This window comes from Terrapene carolina, unplaced genomic scaffold, assembly GCF_002925995.2.
Source record: "Terrapene carolina triunguis isolate 2854851 unplaced genomic scaffold, T_m_triunguis-2.0 Scaffold66, whole genome shotgun sequence".
Taxonomy (NCBI): Eukaryota; Metazoa; Chordata; order Testudines; family Emydidae; genus Terrapene; species Terrapene triunguis.
The window spans coordinates 54,639,052-54,663,793 of record NW_020664417.1 but is presented as its reverse complement, the minus strand read 5'-3'; the positions used below and the strand labels follow the sequence as shown (position 1 = coordinate 54,663,793).

At 40.4% G+C, this 24,742-nt stretch overlaps 1 protein-coding gene across 2 annotated transcripts in view; it reads right to left on the bottom strand.

Moving 5' to 3' along the window:
- Nucleotides 1–14,373: 14,373 nt before the first annotated feature.
- USP46 (ubiquitin specific peptidase 46) overlaps nt 14,374–24,742 on the bottom strand; it is a 38,046-nt gene continuing 27,677 nt past the window's right edge. For both annotated transcript variants that reach the window (XM_024216180.2, XM_024216188.2), the window contains 4 exons: nt 20,267–20,350; nt 19,418–19,615; nt 17,825–17,903; nt 14,374–16,299 (listed from right to left, as the gene is read on the bottom strand). In XM_024216180.2, the coding sequence (XP_024071948.1) occupies nt 16,198–16,299; nt 17,825–17,903; nt 19,418–19,615; nt 20,267–20,350 (463 nt within the window). In that variant the 3' untranslated portion in view covers nt 14,374–16,197. The remainder of the gene's footprint in view (nt 16,300–17,824; nt 17,904–19,417; nt 19,616–20,266; nt 20,351–24,742) is intronic.

Here is a 24,742-nt window from a genome sequence, read left to right as displayed (position 1 = left end):
GTAATAGGGAAATGTAAGCTCTTGGTGGATCTCTTCCCAATATAGTCACTACTAAATTAACACAGGAAGCCAAGCTTGTCTATTTCATTCTTCCACTTGCACATAGACCAGGTTCTCCTGCAGAAGTGAGGGATTGTGGGATGCTGCCTACTCTTGTGATACTTCAATTGGCCTTCCTCATCCAGGGCCATTCTGTAATTGCATCAGTGGAAGCTAATTGAGTGAGAATGCACATTAACTTTTCTAGCTAAATGCATGTATAATATTGCTGTCAAGTAAAACTGTCATCTTTTTTGTTTGCTGTCTTCTCTGGACCATGGTAATAAACACAAGAGTAAGACATTGGTGGCACAGTTGACTGTAGTCTGTGCCACATAAAACAATCCTCTTAGCAGTCAAGTTTCAATGGCAGAGAAAAGGGGGCAGAGGTGACTCAATAAAAACCCAAGTGGATAAGTAGTGAGGGGCAAAGGTGTGAGGGGCTTGGAAAGTGATGACAAGAAGCTTCAACTTCAGGTGGTGGAGAAGGAGCTAGCGGAGGCATTCAAAGACTGGGGTGACATAATCAGGACAATGGGCAAGAAAGATCATAGCAGATGTTTTCTGTTGATGGCAGAATGCCCTGTCGGTGTCAAGGAGGCTGGAGAGGAGGAGGTTATAGATCAGGGTGGCCAACTTGAGCCTGAGAAGGAGCCGGAATTTACCAATGTACATTGCCAAAGAGCAACAGTAATACATCAGCAACCCCCCATCATCTCCCACACCCCACTCCCAGCACCTCCCACTCACCAGCAGCCCTGCCGATCAGCGCCTCCCCCTCCTTCCCCGCACCTCCCAATCAGCTGTTTCGTGGCATGCAGGAAGCTCTGGGGTGGGGAGGAGCGAGGGCACGGCAGGCTCAGGAGTAAGGGCAGGGCCTGTGGCAGAGCCAGGAGTTGAGCAGTGAGCACCCCCAGCACACTGGAAAGTTGGCACCTGTAGCTCCAGCCCCGGAGTCGGTGCCTATACAAGGAGCCGCATATTAACTTCTGAAGAGCCGCATGTGGCTCCGGAGCCACAGGTTGGCCACTCTTGTTATAGACCATAATCAGAAGATGATGCTCCCCACCCATCCAGCCTGCACAGACTTTTTCTGCTTTCTCTAACCTTTCAGCCTCTACTGTCCAGGTCCTCCTAAAAATCACTTTTTCCTCAGACACTACAACCCCTCTTTTTTCTCTAGCTGCCTCCAGACCTTTTAAATATTAACTTCAGTCTAGTTGCCTCTGCACTGTATTCTGGTGTGTGCTTCTCTGTGTGGCTGGCCTCCTCCTATGCTTCAAAGATAGGATCCTGAAATGACCGGGGCAAGGTCTCCCTGGCTGAATAAGTAAATCTTTCCCCTTAAGAACAGGTAGCACCTTTGGCCCTCATGAGTGGAAACTCATGGAAAATGGCCCATGACTCATGGGACATCTGCTACAAAGACTGTTTGGGACTGGGCTATGGCCTCTGATGATAAAATACTGCAAATGTACAGTGATCTTCAGTGGAAACAACTAAAAACTTTCAGGTTACTCTAGAGTAAAATAGTGCAGGGCTGGGTGTAACGTATGTTATTACAGAGCTGGTTGAAGCCCTAAGCTTAGTGCTGCAATGTGGACATGTGGTTTTGTTCAGAGAGAACCTCCTTTATGTAACCAAATGAATTGCCAACCAGCACTTAAACACTTAAAAAAAAATCCTTGCTGTAAAGGATAGTTACTTTTAGGTTGTGATTTGTCAACAAGGCCAGCTTCTGATAGACGGCTTGGACTCCAGCATGGTCTGGTGATTGTGGCTGGTCTAACTCTCTGCCTGGGTCACTCATCTAGCAGGAATTAGAGCGGTTGCTATTAACGTCACTTTACAAGACCTCAGAATACTTTTGCAGATCTAAAAATAGAAAAAGAAACATCTAGAACTGAAAAATATAAAGAAACCAAATAAATGAGATGGCCCAGCTCAATCTAAAATATCCATGTAGATGCTGTGATGTGATTGGTTATTTCAGGGGATACAGAATTCTGAATTCAGGCTTCAGAAAGTAAGGGATTGTTAGTGTAAACTCCCCAGCTGACCTCAACTGCCATGGCAGATTCCAGGGAAGAGAGGCGGTTTCTTGGATAGCCAGGGATCAAGTCACATAGTGCTAAATAGAAACACAATCAACACCTTGAACTATATCCAGAAGTGAATAGGACACCAATGAAGCTGTTGAAGAACTGCTGAAATATGTCTCTCTTGGCTAACTGACAGGCAGCCACATTCTGCACTAGCTGTAGATATATTAAGACATGTTACTTTTAATACAAATGATATGGTTTCTATGGTTTTGATCAGCTTAAATGGTACATTAATTTAATTAATTACTTTGTAGGCTACTTTGAAGATGAAAAATGCTGCATAAAAGCCAAGTATAATCATTAACTCAACCAGTGATTTAATTAAGTGTAAGGTTCTGTATAAACTCTGAGTCTTGTGTTGCATTTTCAAACTGCAGGGCTAACTCCTAGTTTCAGTTTGAAATCTATTCCAGTCCTTACGATGTTACACATAGTGTAACTTATAATTACATACGAGTTAGAACTGTTCGGACCTAAAGCTTCCTGTAGGTTTTGTGAGAAACCATGTGCTAATATCTACTCTCATTTACCCTGGTACAAATGTATAAGCCTGTATGGAGTTAGTCCAGGTTTACAGTGATGTAACTGAGAACAGAATTTGGTCCCGATCTGCAAATCCATTCCCTCCTGGTGATTGATTGCTAAAGCAAGTGATGTCTAGTTTGTAGAGCTGAGCTGATTTTCTATTTCAAGGAAAGTAACACAATTTCAATGAAATGAAAACCAAAAATGTCAAAATTTCCCACAAAATGAAATTTTAAAAATTAAGGTCAGAATGTTTTGTTTTAATAACATCAAAATGTTTTCTAATTTCTACATTTTATATTATATTAATTCTATTATAATTTTTTTTAAAGGAAAGTAATTTCACAATGGAAAACAAAAATGTTACATTCTGAAAAGGTCAGAACAGAATATTTTGACCTTATCAGAACGCTCCATTCCATAATTTTCAAAACAAAATTTACTCAAAATTAACAGTGTCACAAAATATTTCACTTTTGATTAATTAGCTTTTTCCAATAAAATATTTTTATATCAGAAAATTTCCAACCAGCTCTACTAGTTTGGATATTTACTCTTTAATAGTTGGATACTTTGCAATCTTTCCACACAAACGATCTCCTTCAACTGAAAGTAAATAGGCATCCGAAAAGTTCATAGTGGTTTATTTAATTATTTAGCTCAACATCTGATGACTAGGTTTTTCTCTAACAAGTATTTTGCATTACCACATCATAAAAGACTCCCCAAATGATAAAATCCCACCCTGTGTTGAAACAAGACCAAAACATATCAAAAGGAAGCAGTGATGATGTGGTGTTGCCACCTGTGCAAACAGAAGTGTGAAATATACATTTTACCTTATTTTTAAGTTCCAAGCTTGAGAAGTCTGAAGAAAACCGGGGATGTTGTTAAAATAAAGGCAACTAACATACACTTTGTCAGGAAGGTAATAAGTGTCCCGCCTGACTGGGCAGTGTTTAGTTGTTATGTATAGTTGCTATGGGTGTGAAATGTAACTTTGTTTAGTTAGTGTCTTTGTGGATCTACTGCCTGAGAATATTTATTATGATTTTTTTTTCAAATGCATGTAGATTTGCAAGGAAATGAGATGCTTACATTTGCCAACAGCCCATGGCAACATCATTTCAAATGTTTGGCCGGTCCTGATGTGTGATATTTTAAGTCAGATGTGTACATTTAACTGACAATATTAATACTTTCACCAGCATTTGTTATTTTGCTAAAAAATGCATTTTTTCAGCATTTTTAAAATTTTGCTAATATGCATGAAATAGACACCGTAATCTAAAAGATTAATCTAGCTCACATCTGGGGGTGGGGGAACCCTCCAAAAAACAATTGGTTAAGCATCACATCAAAACCAAGGGGCCAAATTCCCTCCTGGTGTAAGTGAGAGCAATTCTATTTATCTCAACAAAATTGTGCCTACATACAACACCAGTGAACTTGGTCCCAGGTCATCTTGTGTGAATTGCTTGGCTAATTTATGATTTATACAACACATTTGGCTTGTTGAAAGTGTTTTTCTCTATACTGTTGAGATTGATTTCAGTCATCTTTCATCATTAAACTTCAAAATCTCCTTGGCTCACTCAGTTAAAAGTTTTCTTTCTAATAATCTAAAAAAGAAATGAGTCTGATTCCAGGTTTTTGTCTTCACAGGAATTCTGTGCCTTAGCTGTGCAGTGTTTCACTCTCCAGTCCTTTGATACTTCGATAATTCATAAATCTTGTTGCATCTTTGCTACAATTTTAACATACAGTCTTACAGCAATGTTTGAATTTGGTTCTCTAGGGGAGTAAAAAGAACCCGTGTAGACAAGGAAATTTGCCTGCCACTATAGAAGGTAAATAGTGTTTGCTAATGAATAGTTTCAAGGATACGAGCCGACTGAGAGAATCTTCCACTTCTCTGACATGATTTCAGACTTCATTAGCAATCACTTTCCCACTCTAGCAGTCGCAGGGAAATGAAAGTATTTGGATTCTAGTTGCTCCCCTGATGAGATGGGTAGCTTCATTCTGCCTGGTTTTCATTCTGTTCAGTTTCAGCTGTTCTCAGCAGCAAATGTTCCTGTTGGCAAGGTCAGTCATGTGACTTGAACAGGTACTGCTGGATGATGGAACTGTGTTTGTGTTCCACCAAAACGACCGAAGGGCTGCATACAAAAATTGTTCACTACAGACACTTCACAAGTAGTTAACCCAAGTGAAGTTATAGTCTCTTGCAAGGAGAGCCATTTAAAAGTCAACAGTTCTGCTGAAGGAAATACTTTTTAAAAAAAAAAATCAGGTGCCTTCATATTCATAACAGTCCATAAACAATCTATATTGACATTTGAGAAACATGTTACATCTTGAATAAAGTCCATCTACAGACCCAATTCTACACCTGTTGAATTCAATGCAAGCTTTGCCACTGTCTCAAATTGAAGCAGGATCAGGTCTCCTGTTTAAACATACATGCAAGAGTCCAAGCAAAACAAGCCAAGATAATCAACTTAGGGCGTTCTTTTTATTTACAAATGTAAATACAGTTAGCAAACAGAAAAAGCCTGTTTTCCTGTGTTACTACCTTGATATCAAACCGACATGTACATCACACCTCTGGGGATATTGCAGGTTTGTGACACATGAATAACTAGAGCGAACAGATACAAAACATTAATGTTACATCAGAATTATAACTCTAATTGTTACTCCCTGTGATGCTTCCCAAGGTTACCCTGAGTTGAGGGGTACACCTTGCTGCCACCTGCCCTTAGCGTGAGAAAGCTCTGTCTGTGTCTGCCATGCATCAGCTCCCCAACCCCACTGGCAACACAAGCGCTCCCCTCTACGCCTTGCAGGCCCTGCTGTTACTCTGCAGGTTAACGATAGGCACCCATCAGCTCTCAAGCTCTCCAAGTGTCCCCCTGGGGTGTCCACCCTCTTGTCCACTGGAAACTCATAGTCCAGAGGAATAGGACAACCCAGCTTACTGGCTCCACCTCAGACCGCCGCGCCGCGTAACTCACAGCACTTTGATTTGTTTATAGTGAATCAAATATAAGTTTATTTAACAAAGCAGAGAGATTCAAGTGACAGCAAGTAGAAATATTGGCAACAAATGGATATAAAAAAATCATAACACATTCTAGAGCCTGGATTTAATTAACACGATACTCTCATGTCTAGTAAGGTATTACTCACCCAGAATCCTTGCAGCACTCTACAGCTTCTTCTTTCATGACACATGCATGCTGTTAGCTAGTCTCCAAGGTGAAGGATTCAATGTGTGTCTTTGCACTCCATATACATGGGACCAATTCTTCATTTTTATTCATAAACAGGACACCACCTCCCCCCGCCGCCCTTTGTTTCGGCCTGTAGATTTCCTCTCTTATAGATTTTGCAATCTCTCAATTTGCACCTGGCATACAGCATGAGGTGCACAATACACAAATGGCCAGACTGGGAGTTAGGTGTCAGTTACTGCCTGCCTGAAAGGAACATCTCTAAAGTATGTCACCTTCTGGTGACCTGCCTTAATTCCAAGACCTTAAGAGCATAATTTTCAGAATAGATACATAACTCCTTAAATATTATCCATATATAGATTTTGCAGTGATTATGACAATCAGTAGGCTACTTGCTCTCAGTAGAGACCTCACAATGCACCCTTCAGTGAACTATTATGCAGATATCCGTCTCAGGGATCCCTGTAAAACCCTATGCACCCCTGTACTTTTTGACATTTGACATCAAGAAGTCCCTGGGTCATATCCTCCTCCTAATAATACCTACCTCTTATATAGCACTTTTTATCAGTAGATCTCAAAGTGCTTTATTGAAAAGGCACAGAGAGGTAAAGTGACTTGCCCAGGGTCACCCAGCAAAGAGCCAGAAATAGAACCTGCCTGTCCTGAGTCCCAGTCTAGTGCTCTATCGAGTAGGCCATGTTTGTGTTATGGATGCTCTAAAGATGATATACCCATACACGAGGTCTCACCATACTATTTTTAAAGTGGATCTTGACTACATGGTAGTACTTTAATCCTTCATACTCCATTTATAAATTAGTCAATAAGAAAGCTATAGCGCATCAAAAGTATTGTAATAACTCATTATGGTTACTTTTCTTTTTAAAAGAAAGGAAAGCCCCAGAGGTAAATAAATAACACAGTTTCATCCCTGCTACTTTCTTGTCTTTGGCCAGTCTGGATCATTCCCAAATTAATACTTCCCTTTTGTGGAAAATATAATTAATAAAATAAAGACAATTATGAAACATAAAGAAGTGAAGCAAGATCAGTCTTTGAAGCAGCAGTGAATATTCTCATGAGGGAAATTATCTATTGTTGTGTATCTCCATTAAGGATTCATCTTGATTATAAAAACTAAACGTTCCACATCCTTGAAATAGTTAAAGAGAAAAAATATTTTTCAGAATTAAGTTTGAGATGCTGAATTTTTGTAATTAATCCTAACATATCACAAATATGTTCAATGCCCCAGAGTGTACAGTTTTCTACTGTACACGCTAAGTTTGGTATATTTCCATTGTTAACGTTTTTTAGTTTGTCTTTATAGTTTAACACATAGTAATGCTCATGTTCACCACGGAAGATTTGACTAGAGGTTTCCAACATTTTAAACTCATTTTCCTCATGCCCCACCTATGTGAATGATTTTGGGGTAGGGGGCAGCATACACATACCATTTTATAGCCTTCAGTCACCAATACCCTTGGCCTACCTCCCTTCTCTCTCTGTATACATACAGTGACTGAACTCTCAAGGCCAGCTAACAAAGCAAGTTTGAGTTATGTAATTTCCATTGGTCAGTATTCTCTAATGAAAGCCACTAGAACTGAAAGAGTGACTCCATGAGAAAAATCACTTGGGGCTACAATATGCAGACCCTCATACTGATGCACTATTGGCAGGGATGAAAGTAAAATTGAAAACTTACAGGTATGGGGGCTGACTCCACCTCCCCGGAAGGGGTGGGGCCTCGGGCAGAAGGGGCAGGGCTGGGGGGTCAGTGTCCCCTAGCCAGCCCTTCCAGGCTGCCTGGCCCACACTGCCCGGGTCTCCAGCGGCGATTTAAAGGGCCAGGGGCTCCGGCCGCCGCTATCGCACCAGTGGCCAGAGCCCCAGGCCCTTTTAAATCTCCGGCCCAGGGCAGCTGTTCCTTTTACTCACCCCCTCACCCCCATTGGCAACCTGGGGGGGGGAGGGGCAGCAACGATAAAGCGCTTAAAGGGCTGCTGTGGCAGTGCTTTAGGGGCTGGTACAAGTGGCCACTTTTTATCGGTACGCCGTACCAGCCCATACCACCTTACTTTCACCCCTGATTATTGGGGAAGAGAAGCCGTCACCTATTACTAGGAGAATACTAGTAAGCTGTATGGTGTGTGAACACAAACCATATTTAGAGCAAACCATAACAAAGTAGTAGTGTTGACAGGGCACTGCACTTAAGAATTTTGAAAGTACTTCTAAATTCTTTATTGTAGCTGACAAGTTGTTCATTGGAGGACTGCAGGTACCTTCCTAAAGAACTTGCTTCTACCTCTTGGGAGTCCCCTAATGGAATACATAGGACGCATTGCCTATTGGTTAGAGTATAGGTCTTATTCGGGGTAGAAGTTTGGGGTCAGGGCCCTGAGTTCCAGGTCCTGCCCCAGACTTGCTGAGTTACCATGGATAAATCACTTACTCTCTTTTTAACATTATTACATGTCCTGGAGCAGCCACCTCTAAGAATCCTTCATCTGAAAAGAAGTGTTAGGCTATTAAATTGACAACCATGATTGGCCCACAGATGTTATTTTACACTGTGTATGATCATCTAAGCCCTGATAGTCCAATGAAGTGGAATGATTAAAGAATTATAGTAACTAAGACTGTTAAAAAAGGAAGTCAAGTTTGGTCTCATGTGTAAGCACTCAGGCAAAGCCAGCAAGCAAACCTCCTGGGGGAAAAGAATCAGTAACTTGTAAGAAGACTCAAGATTAGCCCAGATGGCCATACCAGGCAGGTGAACGCCTTCTAATAGGTATTATCTGACCTTATATGCAAAAGGGATATGTTTATCTAACTGGTTCCTGTAGCCAAGTTCAAATAATTCCTTTGAAGTACCACTTGTTAATAGGAAGGATATTAAAAGTCTGTTTGTCAAAACTTTCTGAGCATCATTTAGATATTGACTGCTATCTTAGGGCTTGGCTACACTTGCGAGTTAGTGCGCATTAAAGCAGCCCCGGGCGCACTAGCTCACTTCCTGTCCACACTGGCAAGGCACGTAGAGCGCTCTGACTCCGCAGCGAGAACGCTCCTGGTACTCCACCTCGGCAAGAGGAATAACGTTTGCTGTGCCTTGGCTACAATGCCCGGGCATCAGTGTGGACAAGGTGTTGCATTACTGCGCTCTGATCAGCCTCCGGAAATGTCCCATAATCCCCTTAAGTCAAGTGGCCACTCTTGTCATTGTTTGAATCGCTGTGGGAATGCGGATATGCCCTTTGAAAGCTCCATTTCTGACAGCTGGCTGCTTATCTGCTCCGAGACAAAGCAACCATTAGTGTGGAATGCTGTGTGTGAGAGAGAGAGGCGGCGGGGGAGGGAGGGAGGTCTGCTGCTGTCTGAACTTACAAGACAACATGCTGACATGCTCTCAGCCCCCCAAAACCCACTCTCTCCCCCCTCCCACACACAACACACTCCCTGTCATACTCCACCCCACCCCACCCCCCATTTGAAAAGCACGTTGCAGTCACTTGCATGCTGGGATAGCTGCTCATAATGCACTGCTGCAAGTACCACAAATGTAGCCATGCCAGTGCGCTTGAAGCTGTCGGTGTGGACAGACTGCAGCGCTTTCCCTACTGCACTCCACGAAGGTTGGTTTAACTCAGAGCGCTCTACATCTGCAAGTGTAGCCATGCCCTTAAATTGTGAAGAAAAAACATCACAAGAAGAATTTACTTAAAGCTTTTGCAATTGAGAAATAGCCTGGTTTTTTTACTGACCACAAAGAGGACTGTCTAAAATGATGACGAGGTTATTCTCAGCACTGGTATATACAATAAGTGCATGCCCATACAAGAAGAGCTTTCTTGACAAGCTCGGTAGGGGCATGTTACAATAACCCAGAGATGCCATGGGCACTGACCTAGAAGAAATGTAAGGTGATTACAAGACTTATCCTACCCAGTTATCTCTTCCCTTTATATGGGCACAGGGGTTGGGAAGGAGGGAGCAAAGGGACTTATTTTCCTCCCCTCCCCCCAACATAAGGGCCAGGGATAATTGTAGCTCCTGAGCTTGAGTACATTAAAGATTGTGAAGTGCTTGGAAATATGACTGACTGACTGATAGGGGGAGTACAGGGACCAGTGTAATTGGGGGAGTGGACATGGCAGAGGGAAGAGGTAATCCTCCATTTGGGGAAAAGAAGGAAACGTTTCTGTAGCAGGTGTATTTTTATATGGTGGTCATTTGTACTCCCAGATGGACCAGTAAGCAGAAGAAGCTGTCAAATGTGTATGACAAATACAATTTTTTGTGTAGATGCTACCACCACATATGTGATTTCTATTGTATGTATTATTAATTTAAATTTTAGACATGAAATCAGTTTTTGATTGGCTAAGCAAACCATAGTAAGCCATATCTCAAAAACTCAAATCTCTTTGCAGTGTAGTTGTAGCTGTGTTCAGCCCAGGCGATTAGAGATACAAGTTGGGTGAGGAATATCTTTTATTGGACCAACTTCTATTGGTGAGCGAGACAAGCTTTTGAGCTACACAGCTGACCTAGGACACATCAACTCAAAGCAGCACCAGATCCTGCCAGAACAACAGATGCAAAACCTGCAGACGTATCTCCACTGCTACAATGATCACCATCCCCCACAACACACCTTTCAAGAGCCATGGGTCCTACACATGCCTGTCACAACATATGGTGCACTCATCTGGTGCACTAACTGCCCCAATAACAACTATGTGGTTGAAACCAGACAATCACTATGCTCTCAAATGAACTCACAGAGGAAAATGATCAAAGACCAAAAAAAAACCTATCACAAAGCTATCACTCTATATCTGACCTCTCAGTCCTCTTACTCAAAGGAAACCTGCACAACACTTTCAAAAGACAAGCCTAGGACCTAAAATTTGTTACTCTGCTAGTCACTAAGAATTATGGATTGAACAGAAACAGTGGATTTTGGTTTATTACTATAATTTGTAACCTACTGATTCCCTCTTTCAGTCCTGTGACTGCAGAGAGGTTAACAGGCCACTCTACCTTGAATGCTCCCTTACAATATGTGCTCAGTGCTTATACTAAACAATCTTTTCCACTTTGCATTTTGCTGTGATGCTGGGAGTACCTTTCCCAGACCTGAAGAAGAGCTGTGTGTGACTCAAAAGCTTGTCTTTCTGAGGCTATGTCTACACTACCGTGGTAAGTCAACCTACGCTATGCAACTCCAGCTACGTGAATAACATAGCTGGAGTCAACGTACCTTAGGTCGAGTTACTGCGGGGTCTACACTGATTTTCTCCCGTCGACTTACCTTACTCTTCTCATCGAGGGTAGAGTACAGGGGTTGACTGGAGAGCGATCTGCAGTCGATTTGGCAGGTCTTTACTAGACCTGCTAAATCAACCGCCAGTGGATCGATCTCAGAGCATCGATCCCTGCCATAGTGTAGGCTTGCCCTCCCCAAGAGAAGTTGGTCCAATAACAGATATTACCTCACCCACCATGTCTCTTTGTATACAATATTCCATAGACAATTCTCTAGATAGGTTTTTGTGTGTTTGTTCTGAAAACTTTATTTTAGAGGCAAAGTGTTAAACTGATTGAAATTTCACAAGATTAACATTATTGCTTAAAGTGCATGAATCAATTAAAAAATCAAAGTATATAATTAAAACATAAGGCTAAGCAATATTAGCTATACAATTAAATAATTATAGAAATACAGTAAATAGTACAGTTACTGAGAAATAGAAGACAAATAAATTAAAACAACACTGATAAAAGGTACTAGAGTAAAATAGGTATAAAGAAAGAATCCCCTAAAATTCTAATACACCTTAAATTGTAAAAGAGAGTGCTCAAACTCCTGGGCCACAAAACAGAAAACAAGAGACAAAACATTAAGGACCTGTTGCAAAGTAGTGCCGAGTAGCTGGAAGTTGCAAGTAGTCAGCACCACTCAGGATCAGGCACCCAGTGCACAATATCATAACACATATGGGTGCAAATGTATATGAAATGTAGTTTGAAGATAAAAGCCATGTGTAATAAAATGCTAGAATCCATTGTAACGTTGCATAAATTCCAGTTACATCTTCATTCAAGTCTTAGGCTATGGCTACACTGCACCGGAGAATGGTCTATGAGGATACGAATTGTAAGAGCATAGCATTTTGATGCAATCAACTGGTCCATGTGGACACTGCTGACGCAAACTAAAAGGTACCGAGTTTGCATAAACTTAGTCCTCTTTCAAATAGGACTACATTAATGCAAACTAGCCTTTTAGTTTGTGCCTACAGAGTCCACACAGGGCAGTTAGACTGTAACATTTTGGTGCACTCTGCAATTCACACCCCAGTAGGCTGCACTGCAGCGCAGCAGCATAGACAAGCCCTTAATGTCTTTGTTAAATTCAATGCATAGGAAACATCTGCTGCTTTTTAATTTTAACTGCTAAAGGAGTCAGACTTTAAAATGTTAGTCTATTGAACCACATCTGTACCCTATTGAAATTGGATGAGTATTGGGGTGGTTGTGCACATCTTATTTTCAACTAGATTTTCTGCTTTCATTGATTCTCCTCCTTCACTGATCCCTTCTTTTGTCCCCATCTACTATGTTCCAAAAATAGAAAATGTATAATATGCTGACAGCTTGTTCTGTGATACATAAAATTTGGGTCTGAACTTGTCCTCCAAGATAGCTAATTTACACAGTGCACGGTAACACTTCCTTGGGTTTAGCGGAATACCAACAGAGAGTAAAAATGTTCTTTTCTATACATAAGAGCATGTAATAAAATGTGGAGATGAACAAGTAACAACGTTATACAGAAAATACATCTCATGCAATGGCACACAAAACAACTAATGAACTTAAATTATTCTTGGGACTAATCCAGTTAGCTCTATAAACTAAAAATCACATTATACAAGAGCACAGACAATCTACTGCAATTTTTTTTCTAAAATTGCTGTCTAGAAAAGTTTTGATTGTCCCAAATTTTCTCCACTCTTTTCATGATGCACTGGAAGTGAAAAATATAAGTATATAAAATGTCTGAAAAATGTACCATGCATATATTAAAAATCCAGGTAAATAAATTTACATCATCCTCCAAGGCGCTGAGCACCCTGGCCTCAATCCAGCAAAGCACTTACAAATGAGCTTAACTTTAACCAAGTGTATAGCTTTATGGAGTTCAATGGGGGAACTCACATTTTAAAGTTGAGCACATGATTAAGAGTTTTGCTGGCTTGGAGACAGGTTGGTGGATGGAGCCTTAACTGATGATTAGGACTGTATCACGATTACAATTTTTTTGATTGACAGACCAAACAAATACAGAGTAATTTAACTGGTGCTAAAATAAAGTTCATGCTGATATTACTTTGTAGTATTTCCATGATTTCTTCAAAGTTGAAATCTAGCCATTGATTTTCTACTCGTGTTACATCATTCCTGTAAATCTTTTCTTGAGTTAGCAAAACCCTCTTATTTAACAACCCTGCAGCACTTTCATATAACTCCTCTGGGTCCCCCTAATGTATCACAGAAATGTTGATGGACATTTTTTTTTAACCCATAAAGTATCAAGGAACAAATTGTAATTATCTGAATTTATTATCCAACGTAAAGTCTTGTCTTGCAGCCTGGGAAAAACAAAAATTTGCATATGCTGAATCTTAGATGTTAGTGTTTAACTATTGCTGCAATACCCAAACCTTATTAACACAAAAACCATTTCCTAGAATCCGACACATTTTAAAATAATTTCTTTATGTACAATTGTTCTTTATACAAACATCAGTCCTGAACACACGACATACATTGCTATTTCTTTTTGTTTTGTTGTAAAGTTTCACACACATCCTAAAAATGTATGGCAGCAAATTGCAAAGTACAGAATGTTTGTCTGACCTTGGTTAACTTTGATCTAAAAAGTGCATTTATTCACAACCAGAATACAGTCTCACTTGCCAGGCAAAACATGGCCACATTTATTAAATGGAAAGATGTGAATGTTCAGAAATATTCCATTAAAGAAGACAAGTGATTTTACTGAATTTAGGGCCTGATCCAGTTCCATTAAAGTCAATGGACTTCAGAGATCGTTGAAGCCTCTTATTAGGCCAGTCTAAAATTAAGAAACATCATAGTCCTCTATGGTAAAACTTCCATCCCACTGTGAGTAAAAGAAAAAAGTGCCCTTGTTTGGACTCAATCCTCCAACCTTTACTCATGTGAATGGTCCCATTAGAACACTTGGACTACTTGCATAAGAAGAGTTGTAGGATTAGATCCTGTGTCTGATCTGTTGGATCAATACACCAGCATAATAAATAATTCACAAATCTCTGAAGATGAAAAATCCAGTTTTGTTTTTCTTCCAAGGTAAAGTGCTATACTTCTTAGTATATGGCCACTGGTATAAAATGGCCACTTATAATTCCAAATTAATTTCAAACCATGTTATGCCAGAGGCTAACATTGCATGCTCACTAAAATGTAACAAAAACAATTTCACTTTCACAGTAGATTGTAACACAAGTAAGTTTTTTTTTCCCACTCTCCCAAGAGAAACAGAGCTATCAGATTCAACACTGGTTTTAAACAATATTTGTTGAAATAAAAAGCTCAGCGACAAAACTACAGTTGAACTTCTAAAAAAGTACTGAAGGTGACACTTTCTAATAAATATACAAAGTTAAAAACACGTAACAGTAAATACTGTGAGATGATGATGCTTCTTTCTAGAATTCCTCCCCCTCTCTTTCTCTCCTCTCCCCCCTAACAGGGCCAAATCATGGTTTTATTGAAGATAATGGTAGTTTTACCAATTGTCTTCAGTGAGATCAGGATTCGATCCTTAAAGTCCATACACTAAATAGTGAAATATTATTGTCAAATCTACCAAGTTAGCTGTCAGACAGAAAATTACTCTCAACACACAATCAATCCCTTCTCATGCCCTATTGATACTTCCTCCTACCCTCCTTTCTTGCCAAGTATTTCCAGTATTACTTGTATAGCAATTTATTAGCTAGAACATGACCAGTGCCAACCAGGTTTGAAAAGTAAAACATGAACAGTCACATTATGCCTTTTGATATCTCTAGAACCATGTACTCTTGAACCTTTCTGATACCACAGTGATTGAGATGTTGACAAACAAGACTACTGATTGGGAGTATGGTCAATACATACTGCAGGTGTAAACTACAGACTATTACATAACAGGTGTTCTACATTGATAAGCAATGGGCCTTGTCCTAGGTGCCAAGTACCTACAGTTGCCACTGATGTCATTTGGAGCTGTGGGTGCTCAGCACATTGCGAGATTGAGCCCAATGATAGATATTGTATCAATAACATTACTTAACTAGACTGTGTAATACTAGCCCTGATGAAGGAGATGTTTTGTATGCTCAATATTGGAATATCTGTGAACTCAATAAGCACACACACGTTCTGTTATTCTTTTTGGCAGAAACATAAGATCATTCCTTAGAAAAGTACTTCATATGAGGAACCTCTCCCTCCACTTTTCCCCACAAAACCCTCAGTGCCTCTGTGGTTTTAGAATCAAAATGACCAGCTCAGCTTATCTGTGCTCTCTCATCAGGATAAACAGGAAGACTGGACACATTGTATCATTTTGCTCCAATGTCATTTAAATCTCTTTATGTGACTTGTAGTCTTGAAGTTACCCATTTAAAGTTTTTAATAACCCAAAGCTCAAAGGATTTGGGAAGAATATCTTTCTAGTGGTGGAGAGTAACATGTGACAAAATCCCCTATGCAACCACAATTCCAATGGTTATGAAATATATTTTTTCTACACTTAAAATGGATAACAATACATATTAGTACATATTTAAAGGAATGCTTCATAAAATGATATCCCAAAGCTATTTAGAAAGTTTAAACAATTTGCCCTAAATGTAATGCACACTTCCATAGAAAATACTATTCTAGCTCAGCTGGATTTAACAGATGACCCCAAATCCTATTATCTGTAAATGTTAGTCCATATAAATTTTACTAAGAGCTGACTGCAATTCATTCTGAGTCATACTAAAAAAAAAAAAAAAAAAAAAAAGTGCTGCATGTCAGAAATGAAGGGTTATAGTCAAGAACACATAAACCATTTAGTAGAAGATAAGATAGATCATTGTTCGACTATTCAGAATGTGCTCTGTGTAAAAGTCAGTTGACAGTGCTGATCAGTTTTCTCCACTTGCAGCATTTCACAGTTCTCCAAGTCACTCTCTTGACTGATAGAATAAAATATAACCAGATTCTGAATTTTTTGATATATCAGAGGTCAGACCATAGAATTCTTCAATAGCTTGAGCATCTATTTTCTGCAAAAATAAACAGAGTTGTTTAAAATGTTTGCTAAAAACAAAAAACAAAAAAAAACTAAGCTTGGATTAAATGAATATAAAAATGCAAAAACATGTATGTAGTTATTTGCCTCAGGGTAATGACTAGCAAGTTTTGTTAGTGATTCAAGAAGTGAATGGGCAGTTTAATAGTTTAGGAGCCAAATTCTGCTTGCTTTGCTCATTGAGATCAATGGGACTACTACTCTGAGTAATCCAAGCAGGATTTGCCATAGGTAAATGGAGAGAATCTTTTCTCTGTTACATAATAGCAAACAGGTAAATTGTGATTTAAGGTTTCTACAAATGTAATGGTAGATTGGTGCTGAAGTAGTGATATTGCATTTAACTTTTGCCTTCCCCCAGAGGTCCTCTACTTTCCTCCTTTTATTTTCCTCATCACTGCGTCTTTTGGGACAGATTCTGCTACCCTTATATTTAAGTAGTACAGTACCACGCTCTCTCCTTCCAAACAATGGGCCTGATTCTGATCTCGCAGCAGTTTTACTCTATTATAACTGCAATGAATTTGCTCCTGACTTACACTAGAGTGAGATCAGAACCAGCCCCTAGTCTTGGCAACATACTGCAGCGATTTTTAGTGTCTGCTTGAGACGCTACGGCACTATGAGCAGACTGCATCTGCACCAACTGTAGGCCAGACTCTGCTCTGATTTATAGAGGCTGTGCTGAAAGGTGAACTATCAGACTGGAGGGAGGTTACTAATGGAGTTGTGAGGCACTGTTAACACAGAGGAGGATCAAAATATTGTACAGGAGGATCTGGATGACCCTGAAGATTGGAATAACAAATGGGATAAAATTCAATAGTACAAAGAGCAAAGTCATACAATTAGGGTCTAATAATAAGAATTTCTGCTACAAACCAGGGGTTCATCAGTTGGAAGTGACAGAGGATGAGAGAGAACTGGGTGTGCAGGTCAATCATTGGATAACTATTAGCCACCAATGTGATGCAGCTGTGAAAAAGGGCAAATATGATTCTAGGATGCATCAGGGGAGGCATTTCCAATAGAGATAGAGAAGTATTAATGACAGGTTTCAAAGTAGCAGCCGTGTTAGTCTGTATCTGCAAAAAGAACAGGAGTACTTGTGGCACCTTAGAGACTAACAATTTGTTAGTCTCTAAGGTGCCACAAGTACTCCTGTTCTTTTTGCAGAAGTATTAATGCCATTGTACAAGGCACTGGTCAGACCTCATTTGGAATACTGTACACAGGTCTGGTAAGCCATGTTCAAGAAAGATTAATTCAAACTGGAACAGGTGCAGAGAAGAGCTATTAGGATGATAGGGGACTGAAGGGCCTAGCTTATGAGAGGAGACAAAGAGCTTGGCTTGTTTATCTTTTCTTAAATTGAGGGGAAAGGGAAGGGGGAAATTAAGTCACCATCAAAAGCTGATGGTCTCTGAATGGTATGCCACACCAAATGGACATAGGAACTTACACACCAATAATCTTTTCATGATCGTCTGCATACTGACCTCTACAATGTCATCATCAAACAAAAGCCAAAATCCATGACTTTTCACAATGGTAATATAATGCCCACGATTAGGTCCACTAGAAAAAAAAGTAATTAAAAAGTATCAGAGCTATAAATGGGCTGGTTTTGATAAGTCATATGTTAAATGGATATTATATTTCCACTGAAGCCCCTTGTAAGCCAGCTTGCAGTGTTAACTAGACATGTGCATTCTTCTTTCTCCTATACTGGGTTATCTAAAATGAGTTGGTCAACTGAAAATTGAATGCCCTCTCATTATCTGCATTATGGTAGTTTATAAATCTAGCTAAAAAGTAATTGACAGTTAGTTGGTGGCAGACATAAACTATGACAAATATTTTCAAAATTGCTCAATGGAATTTAAATAGGAAGAAAACAGGCTGATATTAAACGTGGAAATGCAATTATGTATCTTCTTCTGGGTGGGGAGAACAATTAGCTCACATTCCTTTTGAGCTTTAAGAATTCTTCCAGTTTTTTCCACGCTTGACAATCCATCACATCCAAGAACTCCTATTATAGCTACGATTCTTCATTCTAACCAATCATTACCAGTCCTTAAAATCAGCCAGCTGAAGCAATCACCATTTAGTAAGAAAAGAAAATACAACACTGCCTCCTTCTAGAGTCTGAATATGCTGTCTCCACATATTTCCAGCCCAACAGAAGTAAGACACAGAGGGCCAGATTCTAATCTTTGTTACACTGGTATATAAACAGAGTAACTCAGTTTAAATTACTTGGATTTACACCATCTTCATTTACAAAAATCTGACTGAGATATAGGTATTTCATATGGCAATGCAGGATATTCCTGCTGTGATTCTGGGCTGGCCTATAATTATATATATTTTTTTGTCCTAAGCATTTTAGAATAATCCAATTTTAGGTAACCTAAAGTTGGTCTCAATTATGTAAACAACTTGGCACGGGCAGACCCTGGCTTTCATATGCTATCCCATTGACTTCAATGTGACTTTGCACAGTAGTAAAGGTCTGTTTGTTCAAATTTGTTGCAAGATCAGGCCCAGAGTCAGCATTCTAGATATACATGTATTGGCAGATAGCTGAATTGGACAGTTGGATTGATCCTTTTCCATGTCTCATTTCTGTAGTCCTATGACACCTGTTTCAAGTAGAGCTGGTCAGGAAACGGAATTTGACATCCATGAACAATTTGAGGTTTTCGGAAATTGTTTGGTCTTAAATTAGGGCAAAAAGTAAAAATGTTGAAATTTTTTTGCAGAATTGAAATTCTGTTAAATCTTGTTTTGGAAACAATGAAATGTTCCCAGGAACCTTTTTGGTGTTTCCCAAACAAGTATACTTCCTGGCTCCCGGGAGCCCCACCTCTACAATAGTTTGTAAACTCTTCACTAGGCAGACTGGCTACTGAGGAGCCCGGGAAAAAAGCTCCAAAGACAAAAGAACCCAAAATGCATTTTTAAAATCTTATGATTTTTAAACCAATCTCAATATATTTTGAGGCCTGACACATGATTTTTGAATGTTTGGAATTGGCAATACTACTGATCTAATAATAGGTTGGGTACACCTGAATGCACTTTACCTGCCACAGTGAACGACAACAGCCACCAAGTCATACATGCGATCCAAGTTGACTGCATCGCTGGATGTGTTGAAGAGACGTAGCTCCAGAGGAAATACCACACGGTAAGAGAGTTTGGTGTACCTGTGTAACTGCTCCATGTACTTGAATCTCTTGAGGTGCAATGCAAGGATCATTGGCAGCTTTTTTACTCTCATCCTGTGAAATCATTAATAAGGGTGTATATTATGAAGCACTGCTCAGTTCAGTGTTATTCTTTTCTTGCAATCCTATGCCTGCACATTATAAATGCACTTTGTAAATAGAGGTATTCCATCAGCAGTAACTGGAGACCTAAGAGATGTATGTAGCAGCTGTGGCTCCACCTCTTGGTTTCAAGGTCCATGTGGAGTGTATGTGTGTTGGAGAGGCTTGCAGCCACTAGAGGCCAAGAAGCTGCAAACAAGTTCAGGAGGGGGTTCACTGCAGCCACAAAGGTATCACAGGCAGGAGACTGGGAACGTTGTACAAACACAGAAGTTGGAGGACTGGACCGTAGTTTAATGTATCAGTAACAGAGTGAGTGACACTACACTTCAGCAGTGATTTAAATTTCTACTAATGATATGTCTACACTATGATTAAAAAAAACCATGCCCCAAAGTCTGACCCTCCCCCCTTGTGGGATTTCAGAGCCCAGGCTCCAGCCCAAGCCCAAATGGCTACATTGCAATTTTATAGCCCTATGAGCCCAAGTCAGCTGACCTAGGCCAGCTGTGTCCATGCCACAGGTCTTTTATCACAGGGTAGACATACCTTAAGAGCTCAGTTTACCTGAACAGGGATTGAACTGCACTGTTCTTTACCCACCTTTTCTGTGCCTCTTGTTTACTGCAGCAAGTTTCACAGTAGTACTTCTGTTCACTACATAATGTTTCTGTGTTGCTGAAGTCTCTGTAAATAAATATAATTATCAGTTTTTAATGTTCCTTGAAACTTCCCCCAATATCACACTTGGACTGATGAACTGAAAAGCCAATAAGACACAATGGGTGAAACACTGGCCCCACTGAAATCAACAGGAGTTTCATCCAATTTCTAAAACATGCTATTTACATCACAGCTTATACTTATAAAGGCCCTGACCCAGCAAAGCAACTTAAATACCTGAGTAGTCCCATTGACTTCAGTGTGACTACTGGTGCTTAAACTTGAGCATGTGTTGAAGTGCTTTGCTGGGGGAATGTTAAGAATTACTTTTCTTTGTGAGTACTAAGAGTTTTGTGCTGCTACTTGCTTCACTCTGGCAATTACTTCACCAAGCAAGACTTTTCAACAGTATTAAATTCAACATGCATGCTTCCATCCCGTGCATATAACTCTCACTGAAGTTCATGCAAGATGTGTGTGCATAAGGTACTCCTGAGGGAATTCTCTGCCAAAAAAAGTAAAAATTCTGCACACAAATTTTATTTGTCAATAAATAAATGTGGAGGCTACAGCATGGCAACGGGGAGCACAGGCCAGTGGCTGTGCAAGGTGGGAGATCACCCTCTGCCTCTCCCCCCACCCTGGAACATGGACAAGGACCCTGAGACAGCGCAAGGGCTGGACTGCCCCAGAAACACCCCAGGGCACTGCCCCTCTGCACCAGGTGCACCAGGTGTGGGCAGGTAGGATCTAAGTGTGGAGGGGCTTAATGTGTGGGGGGATCCAGGTGTGGGCTGAAAAGGTTCTGTGTGGGGCAATCTGGGTGTGGGCAGCTCAGTGGGGGGTCCGAGTGCGGGGGCATCTGGATGCACAGGAGTTTGTTGTGGGGGTTCCAGGTTGCTGGGGGGTCCAGGTGAAGGTGGTTCAGCAGGGCGAGGGGATGGGTGTGGGGGGATGGGGCTTGGTGGGGGGCATCTGGGAAAGTGGGGCTGTGAGGTGGGGGTCCAGGTGTGGGGGTCTCATCGGGGTGGGGGCTTAAGTGCAGGGTGCTCGGTGGATGGTAGTCTGGGTGTGGGGGTCCAGATGTAGGAGGGTGGGGCTCAGTGGGAAGGTCTGGATGCAGGAAGGTTCCAATGCAGGTGGTCAATGGGGGGGGTTGGGTGGATGGGGGAGCAACTCCCCATACAGTGACCCCTTCCTCTGCGGAGGAGAGATGGGGGCAGGAAGTGGGTAGGCAGAGCTTCCTGCAGCCGGGGGAGGTTTCTAGGGGTGGGTTTGACCCAGCCAGGCTGCTCCTTGCAAGGTAAGAGAAGTCCTGTCCTCCCACACTCCCAACCCAGCTGGGACTAGTAGCTGAGCCTGGTGCAGGGTAGGAGCCACCAGCCAAGGCATCCCCAGCCCCCACCCCACCCCCCGGTGATTTACCTCTCTGCCAACTACTCTGGGTGCCCAAAACGATGCACCCACACTGCTGGGGAGGGATATGTGACCGCTCTTGTGGCTTTCCTTTGCTTCCCCATCAGAAAGTCATTTTTCTTCAGGGAAGCAAATAAATGTACAGGGGACATGAATTCTGCATGTGCACAGTGGTGCAGAATTCCCCCAGGAGTAAAGAGCTTCAGGACTGGGTAAGGTATTCCCAACAGCTGCTGCACTCAAGACACTCCTAATTCTCCCACGTGTCACTGATCCAAAAAAGACTTTGAATTCTGTTTGTGTGGTTTTAATTGGGAGCAGAGGGGAATTTTTAGATACTTACACACACCCCACCCCAAACTATTTCTGGATTAGCCCATCTGGATTATTAAAAAAAAAAAAAATAAACCCTATAGGTCTCTCTGCAAGATTTACCCAATGGTCAGAAAGGTGCCTTCTAAAATAGAAAGTGTGTTGGTGTTATTTAGTCATGTAACCAATATAAATAATATCTTTTAATAGGATAAAAAAATATAACAGAGACTGGAGTTGAAAGTTGGGATCAAATGGACTGAGACAACTGGCCTTTATAACTTGGAATGGAAATAAAAATAATTGATACATAATTCATTTTGTTCTTAGATGAATTCCTCTCCTGCTCTTTGCCAGACCTCATACTCAGGAGAGAAAGATTATGCTGGAGGTATGTATTTTTTGGAGCACTTAAAACACATAAAGACCTTTTCATCTGACCAAAGACAGAAATAACTAGAAAAGTTTCATCTATACTGGTGAAGAAATACATTTTATTGAAATACTGAACAATTCTTATTTATTTGTTCCTCTTTTCAACATTACAGTATTTACATCATGAAGATGCAGCAAAAGCAATTATTGTCATAGAAAACAGGCAATGAAATTTAGTAATATAATTTGATGTTCCCTGCTGAAAAAGGCTGCAGAGGCATTTGTCCATTTTATCATGAGTGATACAGAATAATAATGCAGCTATGGAAGGCCCGTGTTCTAGCTTTCCAAATGTTTAATTAAAAGAGAGTTTCTCTTTCTTCCAAGGAGGGAGTTGTGCTCCTTCTAAAAGGCCATCACAAAGGATGACAATTGTGGATTCTCTGCCTTGTGTGTTTTGTAGGTAACAATCTGTAGCCACCGTCTCAAAAAAGATTTGAAGTATTTTCATCCTATTATGTTCCTGCAATGGAGGATGGAAAGGCTACTTAAAGCATGTGGCTGTTATACTGTACGCTGCCAAGGTTTTAGTTATGTCAGTACTGTAAACTACTGTATGTGTATGGGAGGTTGTCCAGCCAGGCTACTAAACTTCCTAGCTTCTGTTCTAGCTGAAAGACATATGATACTGGCAAAGTGTAGGAGGAAAGGAATGGATTGCACAGATTCAAATCACAGTATTAGGAAGGCTCTCCGTTCCAGACTGTACCCTTTATTGAAGAACTATGTAGCCTTGAAGAAGAGGGGTCCTTTTAAACAATACATTTCTTATGAGTTTAACAACCAAGAGGTTAGATAAAATATTAAGCTCTGTTTAGAATATCTAGTATAACTTATTTGTGCAATTTGTTTTTTACATATGGTTGATTGTGATACAATTTTCTGTTTAAGTCTAACAGGCAGGCACTCAGAAGTATAGTTTAGTGTACTTTCACATACAGGTATTAGATAGTTTTCTAGAACAACAGTTCCTAACAAGTTTTCCAGATTTTGGCTGCAAAAGTTAGTGCTGCCTGCCTCCTATTTACAGTCTTTGTATACCCTTCTATTTGGAGAATCCTAAGTGCCATTGGAATTTGAAAGCATACAGCTGAAAGAGAGATGATTAATGGTGGCACATTTGGGCCCTAACCAGTGACTAAGGTCAGGAGCCTAAAGTATCAGTGACAAAAGACTGAAGTACCAATACCAGTGTGATTACTCGTGGTCAAGAACACTGTTCTAAAAGAATAGAAAAAAAGACATCCTATTTTCCAAGGCAAAGTCCTTTATGGTCACAAACTAGCTCCACTGATACAGACATATTATGTTGGTGAGCATCAGTACAAAACCCTAAAATAAACTGGCCTGAAACTGAAAAGGAGAATTCTCCTGAATCCAGAGTTTTGAAATGAAATGGTAGTTACTGAGCAAAACCCTGACATACAGCATAAGTAACATTCCAAAATGCAATAATAATCCCCCATCTCCAGTACTCTGTGGAATGGTTCACTTGCATCTGATTCAAGAAGCTGTTTATATCCTAGTTGCTGCTCTTTCTGTGTGTTTTTAGGTGTAGTGTGCTATGTAAGGAGGTCTCTCTGAGACTCTGAAGCGTCATTTAAAAAGTATTTTTAAAACTTCTAAGTAACTTTGGACCTTGAAAGACTATTTTGGCCTTCTGATATTATTTAATTAAAATAACATATTGTTTTGAACATAGATACCTATCTACCGTAGTCGGTGCCAGGACTCATGATATTTTAAATCCATCCAGTGCAGTCAGTCCATGTGAACCTGGAAACGGTATTTTTTTAAAAATCTTTCAGGGATAATGGTTAAAAAGTTGTCAGTTTCTGCTGCACTGCAGCTTCCCTACACAATTGGAACTTGCAATAAAAGTCAAGAGTCCTCTCCCGCTATAATGTTAGGATTACAAGCAGAGTAGCAGATTGCAATTTACAAAGCAGAAAATTAGATTTTTAAAATCCCTTGTTTCTAAGGTCTCTGGGCCCAATTCAGCAAACCATATGCTTAACTTTTAGTATGTATATAAGTCCTAATCAGCAAAGCACTTGAGCATGGGCTTAAAGTTAAACACATACTTAAATTCCACTGAAGCAAACTCATATTCAGCAACAACTCTTCCAGGTGAACCAGATGATCAATTTCTTACCCCAATAGGGAACCGTATTCTCTCTCTCTCTCTCTCTCTCTCTCTCTCTCTCACACACACACACACACACACACACACACACACACACACACACACAC